Genomic DNA, 21610 nt, shown 5'->3' on the forward strand with positions numbered 1-21610 from the left:
GCAAAAGGAAAATGCCTGGATGATTCTAAAAGTGAAAACTGTTGTCTATATTTGCCTTTGAGAATAACTCTTAAATGGTAAATAAGATGGGTAGTGATTTAAAACTTGTTCAGGTACTCAACTATTTGACCATTTAAGCATCCTTATGTACCCAAAACACTTCAGGGAACTGTGAAAAATGCAGATAAATACTGCATTAAATAACTGCAATATTATTTTTAAGAGCTTACAATAAAGTAGCAGATACATATAAAGGCCATATATATTGAAGTGTCAGATGAGGTTTCAATAAAGTGCTATGAAACTTAGAAGAAGAAAAAGCCCTTCCAAGAGTGGGGTCTAAGGTGATGGCATTTGCAATGGCTTAAAGATCAGGTACTGTTTATTCTAAGCATGAAAGATGCCCACTTGTTCCTAAAGAAGGTACTAAGTACACGAATGACCAGGAAAAAATCTTGCTCTACTGCAAGTAATGATTTGCAAAGTTCATTATAGTTTACCAAGTTTCTATATTTAATATATTTAATATTCACAAACATTGCTATTTTAAAAATTGGGGAACTGAGAAAGAAAAAAGGTACTTTCTGAGGTACCAGAGCTGATAATGTAAACTGCAGAGGCAACATTAGAATCTACGACTTCTGACTCCAAGTCTAGGGCTCATGTCATCCCATAAAGTTTCCCAAGAGTCCACACACCTGAAAGAGCAATTCTAAGTACTGGTGGGACTGCAAACCCCAAGCTGTGTGGGTTTTATCAAGGCCCTTGAGTCTGCGGGAGGTTTTATCATGGTTCCTCTGAGTCTGTTACTCATGTAGACCAGTTAAACTGAGTCAAAATTCACTTGAGAAAAGTCAGTCCATTCAAAAGCTGCCAACTGGAGTTATCTCTTCCTTGAATTAGGTCTTGTGTAACTTGAGTGACGTCACACTAAAAATCCTGCTCACCCTCCGGCAATCAAGCTAGAAATTATTTGACTAAGGGCAATGGTTGGAAGTTAGAGCCAGTGATTTGGAATGGATTCCAATAGCGAACTGATCTAAAAAGACAATGGTTTGTGTCTGGCTCTTCAATCAAATTTATGTCTACTTTGTCTGTAAAGTGGCCATATAGATTTTGTCAAGAATTCATATGGCCATCCCAGAGCAAGAACACAACAGCCACTGTGATTGCCAGGAAGCTTTATTTCTAAAAAGGGGTTTGCAGGTACTTAGTTGAATTTGAAAAAAAAATCTAGACAATGATTTTAAGAAAACTGTCTCATCGCACCTCACCATGTTTAGACAAATGATATGGTATGAACTAATCAGGATTTTGGAAGAAGTCTGTAAATAAGATTCTCCATCTGAAGGTAGGAGGGACACTTTAAATATAAAAACAAATCTATATGCAACATTTAACATGTTTTCACATGCCAACAAAGAATCACTTGTGTTATGGGATAATAGATGTGTTGACAACTCAAGGTTTAACTATCTTCATTTAGATCAAGTGAAGGTCTTTACAAGGGCAACAAGAATGTGAATGTGTCCTGGATGCTGCTCTGTACTACTTCATAAAAATTTCATTATCCACTTGGTTATTTCTAGCATATTAGGGAACATTATTGATTTTTATAACCTAATCTTGCATCCGATCACTAAATTCTGATATTAGTTATTGTCTTTGGTTTGGTTGATTTATTGGATTTTTCTAGTGAGACAATCATATTCTTCTCTTCCTTTCCAATGTTTGAAATTTCATTTCCTTTTTTTGTCTTAGCACATCAACTACACAGTAACAGCAATGGCAACACAGAACACTTACATGGTACTGTATATGCCAGATGCTCTTCTAAGTATTAGTTATAAGCTCATTTCAGCCTCACAACAAGTATCTAAGATGGGTATTATCTTCTTCATCTTCTAAGTGATGAAACTGAGGCAAGAAAGGTCAGGCAGGGAGTTCCTGTTGTAGCTCAGTGGTAATGAATCTGACTAGAATCCATGAGAATGTGGGCTCAATCCCTGGCCTTGCTCAGTGGGTTAAGGATCGGGCATTGCAGTGAGCTGTGGTATAGGCCGACAGCTGTAGCTCCCATTCAACCCCTAGCCTGGGAACCTCCATATACCCCCCAGGCGGCCCTAAAATGCAAAGCAAACAAAACAAAACAAAACAAAAAAAACCCCAAAAGGTCAGGCAACATATATATGATCATATAGCCCCTAAGAGGTTGAGCCAGATCAATGAATTTCCTTTTTATATTATTTTGGTATAGTACATACTCTAATTGGGGAGAAAAATTCAAGTTAGTAGGCCACAGCTAAGCACTGAATGTGTCTCTCCTCCCCAAATGTATACATTGAAATCCTAGAGCCCTGTGATGGAATCTAGAGGTGGGGCCTCTGGGAGGTGCTTAGGTCAAGAGGGTGGACCCTCAGGAACAAGATGAGTGCTCTTAAGAGAAAGACCCCAAGGAGCTCTCTAGCTCCTTCCACCATGAGTGGACACAACTAGAAGTCGGCCACCTGCAACTCAAGCTCTTCCCCAGAACCCGATCATGCTGGCACAAAGACCCTGGTCTTCACTGTCTCCACAACTGTGAGAGATCCATTTCTGCTGTTCATAAGCCATTTAGTGTATGGTATTTTGTAATGGTGGCCTGAACAGACTAAGACAGACATGGAAGAGCAGAGGTGAAAGTAGGAACCCTCACTATGTTCCTGACTCTACATTGTTGTTGTTGGTTTTTGTCATAATGAACTTGAGTCTGCCAGGAATCACAAAGCTGACCCAAGGCAGCTCCTCCCACCTTAATGCCATTCAAGGTCCAGAGTGACTTTGGAGCCCATGTGGCAGTGCCCGCAGGTCAAGCATGAAGACAGCGGAGGGAGATGACCAGACACTGTCGGCACGAGTGGACATCGTCTCTCTACACAGCAACATGCTCGACGGTGGTCACAGAAAACACCAGAATCACAATGTCAGAGAATATCATTTCTCAATGGTTCCTGCAACATGTAAAACGTGTCTCCTGACTTTCCTTCACCACCTCACAAAAAAGACTCACTCGCTGTGGAACAGAGTGTGTGTGTGTGTTCAGGAGGAGAGCAGGGCTGAGGTGAAGTGAAGCTATGTATGCGCCAGGAATTCTGGAGTTGAGTTTAAGTGTCTTTACTCTTTACGTTGTTGTCTGCCCTATTATTCTAGACATGGGGTTGCTGCTCAAATAAAAGCACTGCTCCTTCCCCAGACTGCTGTTACCTTGGGGACACAGAGAAGACCTTTCTGCATGGTGCTCCTGTGGAGGAGGAGGACTGAAGAGCCCTCACACTTGAGAGTTTTCCTGCTCAGTGAGCAGGAGGATGGGAGCTAGGTGAGCAGAAGAACACTGTGTGTCTATACTAGTGGACAAGAGGGGTCAAGGTAAAGGAAAGATGAAAAACAGAAAGAACAATTACATCCTCAGTCAAAATGTTTGGTGGTCCCCAAAACAGTACCCATCTCATGACTGACCCAACCTGCCCCTGAGACTGGGAGCAATCCCAGGGACAATGGGCTGTGTTATCTGCTGCTCCAATCTTCATGCAAGCCTTCACAAAGGGCTGTCCCTACCTGCCACCTGAAATAAAAATATAATACCATGGGAGTGAGCCCACGCTGACCAGGTGCCATCCAAACCCAGAAGGCTCAGTGGACGCTGTGACCTGGGCCTGTGGCAGGCTGCAGGTGGAGTGGGCAGGCTTCACGGTCAGACAGTCTCTGGGTTTCAATCTCGACTCCTCCACCTTGACTGCAAGACCCTGGCTAAGACCCCAAGGCCTTGGCTTCTTCATGGAGAAAGGGACAGTTTCCACCACTGAATGAGATTATGGCTCCATGTGCAGGCTCCGTCCCCACACAGCAAGCGCTCCTGGGTACTCACCGTCGTGAGTCTTCCGTGCTACCACCTGCTGTGTTCCACTTGCCCCTCCCTGCTCTGCACCCACTGCCCAGAGTCTAGTAGGTGCTCAATTATTCAATCAGCTTTCGAACAGATCCACAGACCTGTAGCACCCTGCTTCAGTGCAGACTCTCTTTCCTAGATTTGGACTCTACGCAGCTGCCTGAACTTTAAAAATAATGATGTTGTTAAAATAGAAAGAAGAAGATATAACAATATAAGAAATAATGCTATAGTTCTACACGGGGAGGGGGGGTGGATCTTGACCCCACAGGAATACAACATGTAAAATTCCTTTTTTTCTTTTTTGGCTGCACTTGCAGCTTACAAAAATTCCCAGGCCAGGGATCGAATCCACACCACAGCAGCGACAACACCAGATCCTTAACCTGCTGAGCCACCAGGGAACTCTATAACGTAAAATTCTTAATTTCAACAGCAGTGAAGAACCATATGTTATGTAGACACATACTACAATCTGAAGCAGGTAGGCCAGGTTTTACAATGCTGTTTTAACTCTTTTAAAATCTGTTTATTCTAGGCATTTACAGATAGTTTTTTGGGTTTTTTTGTTTGTTTTTGTTTTGTTTTTTGTTTTTGTTTTTTAATATGAAGGGAGAAGGAAAGGGCCAGGGTAGTCCTGGAGGATAAACAAAACTTTTCAACCAAAGGGGACTGCTCCTTTGCTGCCCCCTGAATTTTTCTGCCATGACACACATGGTTGCCATTAGTCTCAGGCAGGGTATGCAGGATGTAACATTTATTCACAAACCGTTTAATGTGTCTTTTCTCAGTCTGGGCAACGGCTTGCTATGTTTTAGAAATCAGCTCTGACACTGGTTTTTCTCGACAATGTCCGCCTGGCAGCTTCTGTGCAAAATGAAAATTTTTGATAATACAGCAGAAAATAGAACTGATTACCCACAAGAAAGGTATATAATAATGCTGGGATTATCTAGGTATCTCCATCTCAGCGCACTGATACTGTGGGCTGGATAATACTGTGTTGGTCGCTGTCCTGTGCATCGTAGGATGTTCAGAGCAAGCTTGGTTTCTCCTCCCCAGATTACAACAGCTCCCCTGCCCTCTTGCAACAGCCCAAATGTCTCCAGATGTTACCAAATGTCCTAGGAAGGGGAGGTGCGTGCAAACTCTCAACTTGGTTGAGTAACTTACTTACTCAAACTTGGTTGAGAACCATTGGTCTATGTTAAACAAAGACAACAAACATTCCTTCTCTTAAATAAGGAAGTGACAGGATTATGAAGAATTGTGACAGATCCCTTAACAAATGTTTTGATTTTAACAATTCAACCTACAAAACATATTCCCCTTTGCAGAGGAATTTCTTTATCATAGGACTGAAAATACACAACCAGACCATTTCTGTTCCATTCACCAATCTTTCTTAGATTTTAACACACAGAACAAAGAATTCCCGTGGGATGTGGGACTAAGTAAATTAGGCAAAACTATTAAAATTTTTATGGTATCAATCTTTTAGACCTCGGGATTTTTGTACATCTTTCTTTTTTTTCCCGGTCGTCAGATCCCTTACTCCAAACACACTTTTCTATGGAACTTCTCTCTCTGATGTACCTGGCAGGCTCAAGAACTAAACAGATAAGCACACTTTTGCTAAGCCAGAAGTCTAAGTACCTGAGATGATGGGAAACTTCTATCAGAAGGCCCTGAGTGTGCCAAAAAGATCACAAAGGCATTTTAAAAGAAATCCGAATCTTTACTTTGCTATTCTATTTTTTTTTTTTTGGAAGAACTTGAAATTTATTTTGTTCACAACATTTATTTTAAGGGAAAAGAGTGTTTTAGCAAAAATGAAAATAGTAGAAATTAATTAAAACCATTAGGAAGAATTGTGCACAAGCAAAAACCTATCTAAACCTAGGAGGTTAAAAACAAAAGTCTGTTTCCTTAAAAACTGAACCAAAAAAAAAAAAAAAAAAAAAAAAAAAAAACCCAAAAAACCTCATAATTGTCTTTCTCTCCTTTTTGTTCCCTGCATCTATTATCAACTTTTACCTCATCAGCACTTCCCCCAGCCTAGGTCAGGTCTTCTTTATCTTTCATCGGGTCTGTTTCAACAACCTCCTATCTTGTTTCTCTGACCTTCTTATCCTCCACACTGGATCAGCGGGGGCAGGTGATGGGGGCGGGGGGGAAGTGGTGGGCGGGGGTGGCCTCCTGTAATCTTTTTGAAACACAGGTTGTATGAGGGATGCTCCCAAGGCAGAGATTACTCATCCTGGAAATCAAATCTCTTCCCATTTGTTCCAAGCTAGGTTTCTAACCTTATTTCCTACATACTCCTACCCTCTCTAACCCATAAATGATTTAAATTATCTTCAATAGTCAAGCTGGTACCCAGAGTAGAATCCCTTTCCTGCCATGGTCACCTGAGGACCCTCACCTCCCACTGCCAGAGCTGTTGTCTCCTTGCTCCAGTCTGAGCCTTTATCAGAGCATCATGATCATCTCTTACTATTCACGGAGGGCCTTAGAGCTATGCCTGCCTGCTTCCAGGGAAAAGGAAACCAGACTATTCTCCAGGCAGTCTCCGGCATCTTTCATAAACTGACTGAAAAAAAAAAACCTGTTCATTCTTTAAAGATATATCCATTTCACTTCAGTCAAAAACAGTGAGCTCTTCAACTACCCAAGCCTGCACCAGATTCTGTGAGAGGCAGGACTGTCCTCAAGGAGCCTTTGGTAGAGAGAATAAGAACAAGACCTCAACACTCCTGGGCACAAATTATTATAGGGATTCCCAAGAGGAAGGACCTTATCTATATACACATTGTGGAAAACGGAAAAGCTTCTTGGGGAAGGTGGGATCTCACATCTGGGGGAGGGGAAGGTGGGATCTCATATCTGGGGGAGGGGATGATGTGTGAGCTTCCCCCCATACTACAAACACCATGGAGTGAGGCAGGGTGGCTGGGGCCCATTCGGGGAAAAAACAGACCAGTGGGGCTGGTGCCTAGCAGGGTGTGTACTGGACAGCAGTACTCTTAGTTGCATGGGTGCCAGGCCTCAGAAGGGCCCAGGGTTAGACAAGAGCCTGCACCCACCTGGGGAATGCCTTTGAAATGTCCTGGCCAATGGTGAAATGACAGCGGTTAAGAAAAAATAAACTGATGACAGCACTGGAGACTAATGGGGGTGGAGGGAGACCCTGGGGACTGAGAGCAGGTGAGACCCAGTGAGAGCAGGATGCAGAAGGGGAGCAGCTTTGGCAGGACTCCAGAGATGGCATCCAAGAGGAAAGGGCAAGAGCTAGATGGAGAACAGAAATTCCCTCCCGGGGGGACCGGCTTCTTTACCCCAAGCAAGCCAGCTGAGGGGAGGAAGCAGCAGGAAGGTCTGCCCAGGAAAACGAGATTGCCACCGAGCATTAAGCTCACGGGGTGCCAGAGACACAGGGAGACGCGGGGTATTTCAAACTTCCATGTGCCCGCAGCATTTCATTTACCAGCAATGCTTCTTAACGTCTGGAGAACAAAGCTCTGTGTTTCTGGTGTGTCTCACACTCACTTACTGCTTGACTCACTCTTAGGGACAAACCCCAGGACACTCTGGAATCAGTTCTGACAGGCCGGAGGACTTGGGGACGAACACCTTCTGAAAACTGCCCATGCAAGCATCTGAATCATCTATCTCCCTGCCCTAAATGTCAGAAAAATTCACACGGTCCACGTGGTCTGCCGTTTTCTATGGACCAGGACACCTGCCCCTCCCCAGCTGGGTAAGTGGGTTAATAGATGCTGGCACTCATCGGCACAGGAGGGTGAGTCATAAAGGTAAGTGGCTCCAGTTCTAAGAAATGGAGCGAAGTGACTTCAGGAAGACTGACTAGCACTGCGACCAGTTTTGGAACATATGAAGTCTGTTTTCCACAAAGAAAAAAAAAAAAAAAAAAAGCTCAAAGCGATTCCTCAAAGCTGAAAGGGAACCTTTGAAAAGGTCACCCTACCTCTCGGAAGTACAAATTCAACATGGAAATCAAATTATGAAGTGAGACAAACCCATCCCCACCCACATTATAAACACCCCATTAACAGTGTGGTTCCAGAGAGCTTGTTCAAACTTTCCACCTGATGTTAATCATATTATCTCATAGGTTACATTAGACCTGAACTGGACTTATCCCTTTTAAGGAACAACTTTCCATTCCACACTGACATACAAGGAGAAAAAGAAAAAAAAAAAAAAAAAAGAAAACAGCAGCCCTGTAGTTTTGAACCCCAAATGACATCCCTGTTTTTGTTTTATTTTTTTGGATCCCAGACGTCCCTGAGAACTGGCCTGACTATAGGGGCTGGGGGTGACCAAAGTCGTCGGCCGAAAACAGCATGATTTCTTTTGGAGTTCACTTTTCACTGGGTTGTGAATGAAATAAAACCTAGTGAAAGGTGAACTGTCACCCCTATAGACGTTACTGAGGACTACAGATAGGATTCAAGGATTGAGACAGATGTGGTTTGGGTAAGAATATCACTTAAGAGTTATACATAACAATTAATTTTGCTTCTGCTTATCCTCAGAGAGTTGATTTTTTCCTTTTTATTACAAAAAACCCTCAAAACATACAGAAAATACCATCTATCCTTCCCCTAGGTTGAACAACTTCTAACAGCCTGCCCGGAATTCGTCTATGTTATTCTGTTTGTTTTTGAGGTGTTTTACAAATAATAATCATATTCCCCTCCTCCAAATAATTCAGGATGTCTCTAAAAATTAAGGATGTTCTCCTTCATAACTATAACACAAGTATCACACCTAAAAGCATCTAACAACATCAAGATAATTCCCTAGTATCCTCTCATCATGAATATCATTCATATTCAAATTTCCTTGGGTTATTATTCCAAGTATTTAGAAGTGAAACTACAAGGACTATACTAAGGCAGGTAACAATCCCCCAGTCATTCTTCCAACAAAGGCAGATGCTTACATAAGTTCTTTACCTTTGTTTTGAGTTAAAACATCTGGATGAATACCCAAGTGTGAAGGATACATCCACTGGCCCTCTGTCCACAGACACCACATTACAGCAGCTAAATCAACTACATACACCACAAAGTAAAAAAGTGGAGGAGTTCCCCGGTGGCCTAGCGATGAAAGGATATGGCATTGTCACAATTGTGGCGCAGGATCTGGCCTGGGAATTTCTGCATGCCACAGCCAAAAGAAATAAATAAATAAATAAAGAAGGAAAAGAAGTGGAGAGGGAGAGGGTAACAAATTTCTATCAAAAACATAAGGCCCAGACACCAGGCTATTCTAGCACTTAGTCTCCCCTTCTTCTGTTTTCTGAGGCCTTCTCCCTAGCTGAGAAAGATTCTTGAGCTCCATTATGCTTTTTTCTTTTAAGCTTTTTATATAATGATTTTATTTTTTCATTATAGCTAATTTACAGTGTTCTGTCAATTTTCTACTGTACGGCATGGTGAACCAGTTACACATACAAGTATACATTCTTTTTTCTTATATTATTATGCTTCATCATAAGTGACTAGACATAGTTCCCAGTGCTACACAGCAGGATCTCATTGCTAATCCATTCCAAAGGCAATAACCCCAAGTTCCCAATCCATCCCACTCCCTCCCCCTTGGCAACTACAAGTCTATTCTCCAAGTCCATGAGTTTCTTTTCTGTGGAAAGGTTCATTTGTGCCATATATTAGATTCCAGATATGTGATATCATGTGGTATTTGTCTTTCTCTTTCTGACTTACTTCACTCAGTATGAGAGCCTCTAGTTCCATCCATGTTGCTGCAAATGACATGATTTTGTTCTTTGTTATGGCTGAGTAATATTCCATTGTGTATATATACCACATCATCTTAACCCAATCATCTGTTGACGGACATTTGGGTTGTTTCCATGTTTTGGCTATTGTGAAGAGTGCTGCAATGAACATGCAGGTGCATGTGTCTTTTTCAAGTAAAGTTTTGTTTGGATACACCCAAGAGTGGGAATGCTGGGTCATAGAGTAGTTCTATGTATAGATTTCTAAGGTACCTCCATACTGTTCTCCATAGTGGTTGTACCAGCTTACATTCCCACCAACAGTGCAGGAGGGTTCCCTTTTCTCCACACCCCCTCCAGGATTTGTTATTTGTGGACTTCTTAATGATGGCCATTCTGAGTGGTGTGAGGTGGTATCTTGTGGTTTTGATTTGCCTTTCTCTAATAACCAGGGATGTTGAGCATTTTTTTCATGTGCTTGTTGGCCATCTGTGTATCTTCTTTGGAGAAATGTCTATTCAGGTCTTTTGCCCATTTTTCCATTGGGTTGTTGGTTTTTTTGCTGTTGAGTTGTATAAGTTGTTTATATATTGTAGAGATTAAGCCCTTGTCAGTTGCATCATTTGAAACTATTTTCTCCCATTCTGTAAGTTGTCTTTTTGTTTTCTTTTGCTCTACAAAAGCTTGCCAGTTTGTTTAGGTCCCACTGGTTTATTTTTGCTCTTATTTCTGTTGCTTTGGGAGACTGACCTGAGAAAATATTCAGAAGGCTGACATCAGAGAATGTTTTGCCTGTGTTCTCTTCCAGGAGTTTGATGGTGTCTTGTCTTATATTTAAGTCTTTCAGCCATTCTGAGTTTATTTTTGTGCATGGTGTGAGGGTGTGTTCTAGTTTCATTGCTTTGCATGCAGCTGTCCAAGTTTCCTAGCAATACTTCCTGAAAAGACTGTCTTTTTTCCATTTCATGTTCTTGCCTCCTTTGTTAAAGATTAATTGACCATAGGTGTCTAGGTTTATTTCTTGGTTCTCTATTTTGTTCCATTGGTCTGCATGTCTGCTTTGGTACCATTACTGTGGCTTTGTAATATTGCCTAAAGTCTGGGAGAGTTATGCCTCCTGCTTGGTTTTTGTTCCTCAGGATTGCTTTGGCAATTCTGTGTCTTTTGTGGTTCCATATAAATTTTTGGCTTGTTTGTTCTAGTTCTGTGAAAAATGTCATGGGTAATTGGATAGGGATTGCACTGAATCTGTAGATTGCTTTGGGTAGTATGGCCATTTTTACAATATTAATTTTTCCAACCCATGGAGCTCTGTTATTCTTAAATGAATATTAGAAGTCTTTCACTCCTATGTCCTCTCCTTTAGCTTCTCTTTAATATAGTGTGACAAACACAGTTGATCCTTGCTTGCTACCTCATTTTCCAGTCATTTCTAACTGCTTTCCGTGGTCTAATTTTCCTCCCATTTATTCACTGAGACTGCCCTCACCAACACTCTCAGTCACAGTAAAAGACCCTGCCCCGAGCCTCCAGATGTGAGTGCAAAGCCTCCCAGGTTCCTAGTGGCCTCTCCATCCCTATGGCCTCTCTTGGAAGCTCCATCTTTGCTTCTTCATGGCAATCTACTTAGAGATGGGAACATCACCTGTACTCGGATGACTAATGAACCTGGAAAAGGTCAAGAGAAACATGTTTCCTTAGTTGTCCCCTAGAGTCAGAATACTAGTGGGGAGCTCTGTGTGAAAGGAGAGAAAAGCAAAAGCTTTAATTCAATTTACCAGCAAATTCTATCAGATAGTTCTTCTCTGTGACGGTTAGAATGCCTTCCTTGTACGAAGTGCCTTCTAGCACTTTTCAGAAAATAGCAATAAGGGAATAAGTTCTGAAATATATCCTGGGTTCAAATCACACTTATCAGCTGTGCAATTTTACAAAACCCTTACCATCTCTAAACCTTGGTTTGCTCTTGTGTGCAAATGCAGATAATAAGAGAACTTGCCTCATGGGTTTGCTGGGAAAGCTACATGAAGAAATACAAATAAAACGATGAGTTGACAAGACAATAGTAAGCACTAACTAAATTGGAGTTACTGCTGCGACCTTAAGACTTGATTATGAAAAATGGTTATCTCTTAGACAGCTAATATTTATTACTGGCAAGACTGGTTGGGATAATGTTCCTTGACACACTACATCTATACTAAGGAGTTTTTACTTTTGGGGGGCACACCTATGGCATATGGAAGTTCCCAGGCTAGGGGTTGAATTGGAGCTGCAGCTGCTGGCCTACACCATAGCCACAGCCAGGCAGGATCCAAGCCATGTCTGCGATCCACACCTCAGCTCATGGCAATGCTGGATACTTAACCCACTGAGCAAGGCCAGGGATCAAACACGCGTCCTCATGGATGCTAGTCAGGTTTGTTTTCACTAAGCCACAATGGGAACTCCTGTACTGAGGACTTTTGAAAAGAGAGTTTAGTTACTTTCCATTTTATCACATTAGCTTTATCCCATGTAACAGACAAAGTACACAAAATGTTCTACAAAAGAAGTTACTTTTGTAAACGGATGATTCATGCTAATTAAACTCCCAACCCAGGAGAATAAAATTAGCTTGTTTCTACATTTCCTTGTTGTTCAGTAATTACAATTCAAGGTTATGTTAGATGCCATATTACTATAATTTTGCCCAAGAGACAGACACTGCATACCCCACATTTTTAAAAACAGGAACCACTGATATTAACACAGGTGCTTGGGGAATAAGGGCCTTGCCTATTCCATAAGCACTTCTAACCAATCTTGGCCTCCACTGTTACTTAGTTCTGTACACATTGTAGCTAGAAGGGGAGTACTGAGATCATTTTAGCTTGCTGGAGATTCACCGGATTTGCAGGAGGATGAGAATTTAAAAATAGAAGCCAAATGTGGCTGGAGTTTATCTCAGATGCTTATGTTCAAGTAGCAATCTGTTCAGCAATGATGACACCAAGCATGCCATTGAATGATTTAAAATTTCATAAACCCAGTCAGAATTCCACTGCTTTTCCAAATGGTGGACCATATACAGGCACCTCACATTCTGATCCATTTGATTTCTCAGAGCTGTGTCTCTAAAGGGAGCTTTTTCTAGTTGGTTTTCTTTTCTTTTTTCTCTTTTTTTTTTTTGTCTTTTTGCATTTTAGGGCTGCTCCCGCGGCATATGGAGGTTCCCAGGCTAGGGGTGGAATCGGAGCTGTAGCCACCAGCCTATGCCAGAGCCACAGCAACTAGGGATCCGAGCCGTGTCTGTGACCCACACCACAGCTCACGGCAACATCGGATCCTTAACCCATTGAGCAAGGTCAGGGATCAAACCTGCAACCTCATGGTTTCTAGTCGGATTCGTTAACCACTGCGCCACGACAGGAACTCCCTAGTTGTTTTTCTTAAGAGAGGTGACATTTCATGAGGCGGTAACGTCATTTAGCACTCATCTCCTGACAGAGACAGTGCTGAGTCACTTACACAAGTTAGATCTCAGAGAATCTTCATGGCATTGTCTAAGGTAAATCTCCATTTTACAGGTTGGAAACTTGAAGCTTAGAAGGGTAAATAAAATTCCAGAGGAGGAGTTCTCTTGCGGTGCAGGGGTTAGGGATCCAGCATTGTCACTGCAGAGGCCTGGGTTGCTTCTTGGTCCCTGGCCTGGCAACTTTCACAGGTGCAGCCAAAAAAAAAATCGAGGGGGGAGTTCCCATTGTGGCGCAATGGTTAAGGAATCCGACTAGGAACCATGAGGTTGCGGGTATGATCCTGGCCTTGCTCAGTGGGTTAAGGATCCGGCATTGCCATGAGCTGTGGTGTAGGTCGCAGACATGGCTCGGATCCCGAGTTGCTCGGATCCCGAGTTGCTGTGGCTCAGATCCCGAGTTGCTCGGATCCCGAGTTGCTGTGGCTCTGTGGTGTAGGCCAGCAGCTACAGCTCCAATTGGACCCCTAGCCTGGGAACCTCCATATGCCATGAGAGCGGCCCAAGAAATGGCACAAAGACAAAAAAAAAAAAAGAAAAAAAATCTAGGAAATGGCATATCCAGCTTTTTTGTGGGTCTGAAGTTTACATTAGTTTTAAACGATGGAATATCAAACTGAATGCCAAATTAGGTTTAACTCCCTAAAAGGGTGCAGCATAAACCCTGAGACACACGCTTTAGATTAATTGACATGAGTGAGCTTGACTGACCACTCTGAGCTGCAGAGACAAAAGTTTGATGAATAGAAATATGAACTGTAAAAGTGGAAATCATTCATCTTTACAAACTCTTGTCTATAATTAAGTTGCACTAGGTTCCTTTTTCTAATTTTTAAAAATAGATTTTTGGTTTAACAAGACAGTATAAACCAGGGGAACAGTAGGCATGCAGGGTGATCAGCAGTGTCTGAGGAAGTGCTAGGTGACAATTTAGATGGTTTGAGACGCAGAATGCAGAAAAATTCTGACCTCTCTATCGTCTGTTCCTTAGGAAATCTTTGTCCTTTCAGTAGCAACAAAAAAAATTAGAATTTAGATAAAATTTATCTATGATGCCTTTTGAATAAAACTTGTATAAAAGTGGTAATCACTTTTCTAAAGACTATGCCAATTTTTCTTGAGTGGTTTCTCTGCTGTTAGCAAAATACCCAACGCTGACTGAACACATTTTCTCTCTTGGCATCAATTGTTTGTTAAATCAAGAAAACTCCTTTTATCCCCAAAGAAAAAATTTATTTTGTCAGAATGAGGGAAGTCCTTTTTTTTTTCTTCTCAAAGTGCATCTAATAACTTCAGAATTCAGAGCAAGGTGATTCTTATCACCACATCAGAGTGTAATTCTGGTAAGAACTTCAAGTCCTACTTCTCTTTTCTGAAAACTTTAAGAAATTACTTCTTTTCACATAAGGAATTTCGTGAAAAATCTCTGATTAAAAAAAATGGGAAAGCGCATTCTGAATTGTGATTTTTCTAAAACTGCTGAGTTTCACTACTTTCAGAATATATGTGAATAGAGTTGTGTATGATTGCCCAGGCTGTACACTGCACAACTCCAAGGGATACCATTTATAGAGATCAGAAAGTAAGGAGTGTTGCCTGGGACAGGGTAGTGCAATGACCCTGACTGAAACAGTATACTAACTTGAGAAGAATGGTTATGACCAATACCAGAAAATAAGGCCATGCTTGCAAAAATGAAGGGAGCATGTCATAAAGATACATGGGTCAGCTTGTACCCAAATGGCGAAAGATGGGACAATTTGAGCATCAACATAATTAAGGACAGGGATACATTATAATCCTCTCAATGAAGTAAGAATCCATAATTCCATGCTAATGATGATAGGTAAGTAAACAAATAATGGGAGAGAAGGAAAAGCTCTTCCCTATAGTAAAATGACAACAAAAATAGGAAAGAATGTTGTTGTTAAGTTAGAAATGTTTAGCTACCTTCAAAGTAGAAGCTGAATCAGACAGGCATCATCAGTAGGCGATCAGAGAAGGAACAGGATGCCTATAGAATCTTAAAGAATCTCCCTCCCTCCCTCCTTCCTTCCCTTCTTTCTTTCTTTTTTTTAGAATCTCCTTTCAACTCTCCCCATAATCACACAGCACATGCTGATTATACAGAGAAATCAGACAACACCTTAATCAAGTGATCAAAAGCAATGTCACCAATAAGGGGCAAAAGGATACCCTGTGCCTCCAGATGTGATACCTTGAGATGGACACAACCAGCCTAAGGTGCACAGTCTGAATCTAATCATGAAAAGCTCAGGCAACCCAAATTGAGGGCTAGTCTACAAAACAACTTGCCTATGTTCTTCAAAAACGTTATAAAACACAGGGAAGGCTGAGGCACTGTCCCAGATTAAAAGAGACGACAAAGACATGGTACGGGAATACAGTATGCGATCCTACACTAGATGCTGTCCTAGAGGGGAAAAAAATGCCATAAAGGACAATATTGGGACCACTGACAAAACTGGAGCATGGGTTGTAGGTTAGATGAAAGTATTAAACATCCTAAATTTGCTAACAGAACTGTGGTTACATAAGGGGACAGCCTCATTCTTAGGGAAAACATAATGAGCTATAAAGAGGATGTATGCTGTCTGCTCTCAAATGATTCAGAATAATAAATAATATCAGCGTGTGTGTGCGCACACAAGCGCACACACGCATGAGTTCTATGTGCTGAGAAAGAGGTGGAAGAAGAGAACCATAAAACAAACATGGCAAATTGACAGTAAAATGGGTAAATAGTATAAAGGAATATATTAAACTATGGCAGCCTCAAAATAAAAAGTTAAAAGCAACAACAACAAGTCAGCCAAAACAATTTTGAGGGCTATCAGTGTTCTGCTTGTTTAAATGAGCAGAAAAGCAATTCAGCTTGTAATTAGCACTTCAAAATAGAGAGTTAAATCTTTAGAAACATTTTGCTGTTCTCATTACCATAATCACCACCATTAACACTATGGAGCACTTAGTAAGTATTAAGCGCTCAGAGAGGTGTTTCACTTACCCTACCTCTCGTCATCTTTGCAACTACAGTTACAGAAAAGCAGTATTGTTATCCCCACTTTATAGATGAAGAAACTAAGATTCAGAGAGGTTTAGTAACCACATACAGACAGTAAATGGCAGAATCAGGACTCCAACCAGGTTTGATTACAAAATTGGCAGATTTTTATTACTATGTTAAACTTATTTATTAATTGTCCTCAAAGAATGAGTAAAGAATCTCAACCTAAAGGAAATTGTAACAAATCAGTAAAATACTCATGGATAAGGGTTTCTTCTGTAAATTAAAATTGGAACACTAATAAACCAGAGATTTAAATGATACTTTTGGTCTCCACAATTTAATTTTTTTATGTTCTTTCATTTTAACTGCTGTTAAGATATTCTATGGTATGGCTTTATCATATTTTGATTGGTCCTATACATACATATGGGTATTTTATTTTATTTTTATTAGAGTATAGCAGATTTACACCATTGTGTCAATTTCTGCTGTACAGCACAGTGACCCAGTCATAGAAATACATACATCCTTTTTCTCATACTATCTGCCATCATGTTCTAGCCCAAGATACTGGATATAGTTCCCTGTGCTGTACAGTAGGACCTCATTGCTAATCCATCCTAAATGTAACAGTTCACAATTTATATTCTCCTTCTTCCAAAGGTGGATTTGGTAATGAATTCTTTGAAATAAAATATACTTCAGGATGTTCACTGAAATGATCTTACCAAACATCTCATAAACCACTGGTTTCTTGCTATTAACTGAATGTTTCTGTCCTCCCCAAATCAGATGTTGATGGCTAACTCCCCAGTGTGATGGTATCTGGAGGGGGTGCTATTGGGAGGTAACTAGGTCATGAGGGTGGAGCCCTCATGAATGAGATTAGTGCCCTTATAAGAACAGACTTGAGAAGGTTGACCGTGCTCTCTATCTGTGAGGACAAAGTTAAGAAAATGACCATCTGCAAACCAGGAAGTGGGGTCTTACCAGACAGTGGACCTACTGGCACCAAGATCTTGGACTTCTCAAGAAATAAATTTCTGTTATTTATAATCCATCTAGTCTGTGGTATTTTGTCAGAGCAGCTTCAATGGACTAAGAAAGTTTTATTTCAAATTTTTGTTCCTTTAATACATTTTCTTTCTGTTCATGTAAAGTGGTATGATTATGATCTTAGTGTTCATGCTTCCTTTTAGTCTTGGCACCTCGATTTTATTTAAAAAAAAAAAGGTATAATTTGCAACACTGCCCAGTTTCCCAATTAAGTGTACTATCATCTTCGTTGCAGATAAAGGGTAAACTGTTAAACAGACCCTACATTTTATCCCAGTGGAAGCTGAATGGCTGTTTTTTGTTTTTGTTTTTTAAAGCTCAGGACAATAAAAAAATTTGCAAACACCTGTAGGTGTTTGGGGAAATCTTATCATCTGACACTGTGAATGCCCATTCCAGAACAAAGGCTTCCCAGCTTTGGCTGTATAATTTAACCACAAGAGGAGCCAGTAAAACCCTGATGCTTGGTCCACAAATAAGACCAGTTAAACCAGAAGCTCTGGAGATGGGAACTGGGCATTGGTCATTTTTAAAAGCTCCCAGATGATTCCTATGTGCAGCCAAGTTTAAGAACCCTAGGTGGAGCAACGACGGCCACAAAGAATTATAACTTTTGTGTATGGATCACAAAGGTTGTTAGAATTGGTCTCACTTGTTAAGGAGTGTACAATCCAACTGGCAAGTATAAACGCATGTGTGTGTGTATGTAGGTAAAGGTAACTGAAAGAAGACCTAGGACGTGTTCCTAGTGCATCAGGAATGACATGGGGACAGTAGGGGCCACCTGCACCCTCTTGATGCAATGACAGGCTCTGATAAAAGCATGGCCGAGAAAGGCAACTCCAGACATGGAATGGTGTAAATGGAAGAGTATCCACAATGTCCAGGACACAGTGAGGTGACGAATCTAGTTCTCTCTTGAAAGTAGAAGGGCTAAGCTTGGAGAACCAGCCCCTGAGAGGGCTCTGAGCAATAGGTCCAGGAGTCTGTTGGCACATGGGGTCTCTAAATAGATTTGAGGAAAGAAACAAATGAAGACGTTCACATCTTTGGGACAAACGGGACAAACGATCTGACAGAACTATTCACAGTGGGTTTGGGGGAAAGACTAAAATCCAATCTACTGAAAGAACAAAGTAGATTACGTAAAATCATATATTTGATGAGTCACAATCTTTTTACTTCCTTTTCGGTTTTGCACAAAGGAGAGGAACCAGAAAACCTTTGGTTCTGTTAACTCTAGCACAGATCTCACCTGCTGTGGGAACCACTGTCAGGAGAGACTGGCCAGACAGAAGGGTCTGTTTTTCTCTGCCCCAGCTTCCAATCTCCCAAATTGTGATACTTTGTGTAGCTATGTGTTCCAACTTTTTCTATGAAGACTACTCCTACAGTTAGGAAAGAGGATTCCAGGACAGGGCTTTAGGCAAGAGAAAGTCTTTCTTATAATTTTTTTTGGAATAAGGAGGATTTTTTGTTGTTGTTGTTTAGGGTGACACCCATGGCATATGGAGGTTCCCAGGCTAGGGGTCAATTCAGAACTGCAGCTTTCAGCCTATGCCACAGCCACAGCAACACCAAATCCAAGCTGCGTCTGCAACCTACACCATAGCTCACGGCAACACCGGATCCTTAACCCACTGAGGGAGGCCAGGGATTGAACCCGCAACCTCATGGTTCCTAGTTGGATTTGTCTCTGCTGCGCCACAACGGGAACTCCTATATGTATTTTTTTAAAGCTCTATTTGTAAGCCGCCACTATTGAAAATGTATTCAAGCCACTAGATGTATCTCAAACTCCTAAAACAGTGCTGGTACCTAGAAAGGGCTAAATAAAAACCAGTTAAATGACACTGTTAAACTGAATGGAGTTCCAAGTGAGGCAAGAAGGCAGCTATTATCCTGATTTATCTAAAGCAGTGAGGTCACCTCGGCTGCCTGTGTTCTAAATGCCTCTTTGCAAAGAGGGACATGTTCCAGTATCTGACCTTCTGATCCAATACTTTTCAAACCAGACAACAGCACTCATTTATGAAATGGCATCTTGTGAAACCAGGACATCAAAGTTCTTCACAAAGGCAATGAGTTCTGCCTTGGGTTATTCAGAGATACTGGCGCTCAGAAGCTGGCTACACAAATGGACCATCGTTCTAAGATGACAGAGACAATCTTGGTGTTTGTAACACTGTCATTGTATAAATATCTATTAAGAATCTGTGTTTTACTACATATACTAATTAGAAATACCTACAACAACATGAATCTGAGTGTTCACTGACAAAATAACCACACCAAGTGTTTGCGTCTGCTTGTTCTAAGTCATCATAATCTCTAGACACCTTCTATTTTCTCATCGTGGAGGGAAAAATCAGCACATCCAAGCCCCTTCCTTGGCGTTCTCCTGCCCCTCGAGAGTTTTACCTGCATAATGTACCGGGATCTCTATCTTTGGCCCAATGACGTAGTGACCCTCTTCCAGGCTGTGGGCAGTGATGGTGGTCCACTGACGGCATGAATGGATCAGAAGGTAGTCGTTTTCCCGCAGCCCTTCTATGCATTCTCCTAGAAAATACAATTTTATATGGGAAACTTAGAATTAGCACCTATTTACTCCACTCTATGAGGTAATGTCTCATTAGTTAAAACTTCACTGATGGATGGTTCCTCCCAAGATGAGATAAAGTTCACTTTTGAATGAGCAGCAAAAAAAGACATTCCATACCAAGCTGACTGTACACAGGATTTCATAAAAATTTTTCCCAGAGTTCCCGTCGTGGCTCAGCAATTAATGAACCTGACTAGGATCCATGAGGATGCAGGTTAGATCCCTGGCCTTTTTCAGTGGGATAGGACCTGGCGTTGGCATGAGCTGTGGTGTAGGTTGCAGACGTGGCTCAGATCTTGGATCTGGCTGTGGTGTAGGCTGGCAGCTACAGCTCCGATTCGACCCCTAGCCTGGGAACCTCCAAATGCCGAGAGTGCGGTCCTAAACAGACAAAAAAAAAAAAAAAAAAAGTATTTCCCACTTATTTGCAAAGAGATTCTCAAATACCTCATTCTATCTTAAGGATGATAGTGTAACAATAACACACTTATTAAGTGCCAACAATACATTAGGCACTAATTAAATGCTTTGCATATATTATCTCATGTAATACAGTAACATTATGAGGTATTGTTCCTTCTTCATAGGAGAGAAATATCAAGGTTCTGCATGTTTGGTGTTAGTCTAAGCTCACAGATTTAATAAGCAGAAAAGTGTGGATTCAGGCCTAGGGTCAGAGAGATTCCAAAGCTTATGCTCTTAATCACTGCAATTTAATTACCAAAATTAGAAAACTTAGCTCTCTGTTGAAAGAGTACTTGAGATTAAATGCCCATATCTCCTTTTAAATTTTTTATGTTTTAGTATGGTACTGGCACAAAAACAGACACAAAGATCAGTGGAACAGGACAGTAAGCCTAGAAATAAACCCAGGCACTCATGGTTGTTTAATACATGACAAAGGAGACAAGACAATACAATGGAGTAAAGACAGTTTCTTCAACAAGCGCTGCTGAGAAAACTGCACAGCTACATATAAAAGAATGAAATTAGAAAGAACATTCTTTAACGCCATATACAAAAATAAACTCAAAATCAATTAAAGTAAGACCATATATTCTAGAACTCCTAGAGGAAAACGGGCAGAACACTCTTTGACATAAATTTTTTCTATTTGTCTTGTAGACTAATGAAAATAAAAGCAAAAATAAGCAAATTGGACCTAATTAAGTTTAAAAGCTTTTACACAACAAAGGAAGCCTTAAACAAAATGAAGACAACCTATGGACTGGGAGAAAATATTTTCAAACAATGTGACTGACAAGGGCTTAATTTACAAAATATATAAACAGCTCATACACTCAATATCAAAAACCAAACAACCCAATCCAAAAATGGGCTGAAGACCTAAATAGACATTTCTCTAAAGAAGACATACACAGGGCCAACAGGCACATGAAAAGATGTTCAGCATCACTAATTATTAGAGAAAGGCAAATCAAAACTACAGTGAGGTATCACCTCACACAAATCAGAATGGCCATTATCAAAAAGTCTACAGATAATAAATGCTGGGAAGTTCCCATTGGGGCTCAGTGGTAAATGAACCTGACTAGTATCCATGAGGACATGGGTTTGATCCCTGGCCTAACTCAGTGGTTAAGGATCTGGTGTTGCTGTGAGGTAGTGTAGGTCACAGATGTGACTCAGATCTGGCATTGCTGTGGCTGTTGCATAGGCTGGCAGCTACAGCTCAGATTCAACCCCTAGCC

At 41.1% G+C, this 21610-nt stretch overlaps 1 protein-coding gene across 4 annotated transcripts in view; it reads right to left on the minus strand.

Annotated features, from left to right (window-relative positions):
• GAREM1 (GRB2 associated regulator of MAPK1 subtype 1) overlaps positions 1 to 21610 on the minus strand; it is a 225148-nt gene that overhangs the window by 135776 nt on the left and 67762 nt on the right. For 3 of the 4 annotated variants that reach the window (XM_084964429.1, XM_003482054.5, XM_021096217.2), the window contains exon 2: positions 19715 to 19855. The exons of the other annotated variant lie outside the window; for it this stretch is intronic. In XM_084964429.1, coding sequence (XP_084820555.1) covers positions 19715 to 19855 — 141 coding nt within the window. The remainder of the gene's footprint in view (positions 1 to 19714; positions 19856 to 21610) is intronic. 4 annotated transcript variants of the gene reach the window in all.

The sequence above is a fragment of the Sus scrofa genome, chromosome 6 (genome assembly GCF_054392235.1).
Source record: "Sus scrofa isolate SSC_HxYL_T2T_F1_AM1 chromosome 6, Sscrofa_HxYL_maternal_Yorkshire_Landrace_v2.0, whole genome shotgun sequence".
Lineage (NCBI taxonomy): Eukaryota > Metazoa > Chordata > Mammalia > Artiodactyla > Suidae > Sus > Sus scrofa.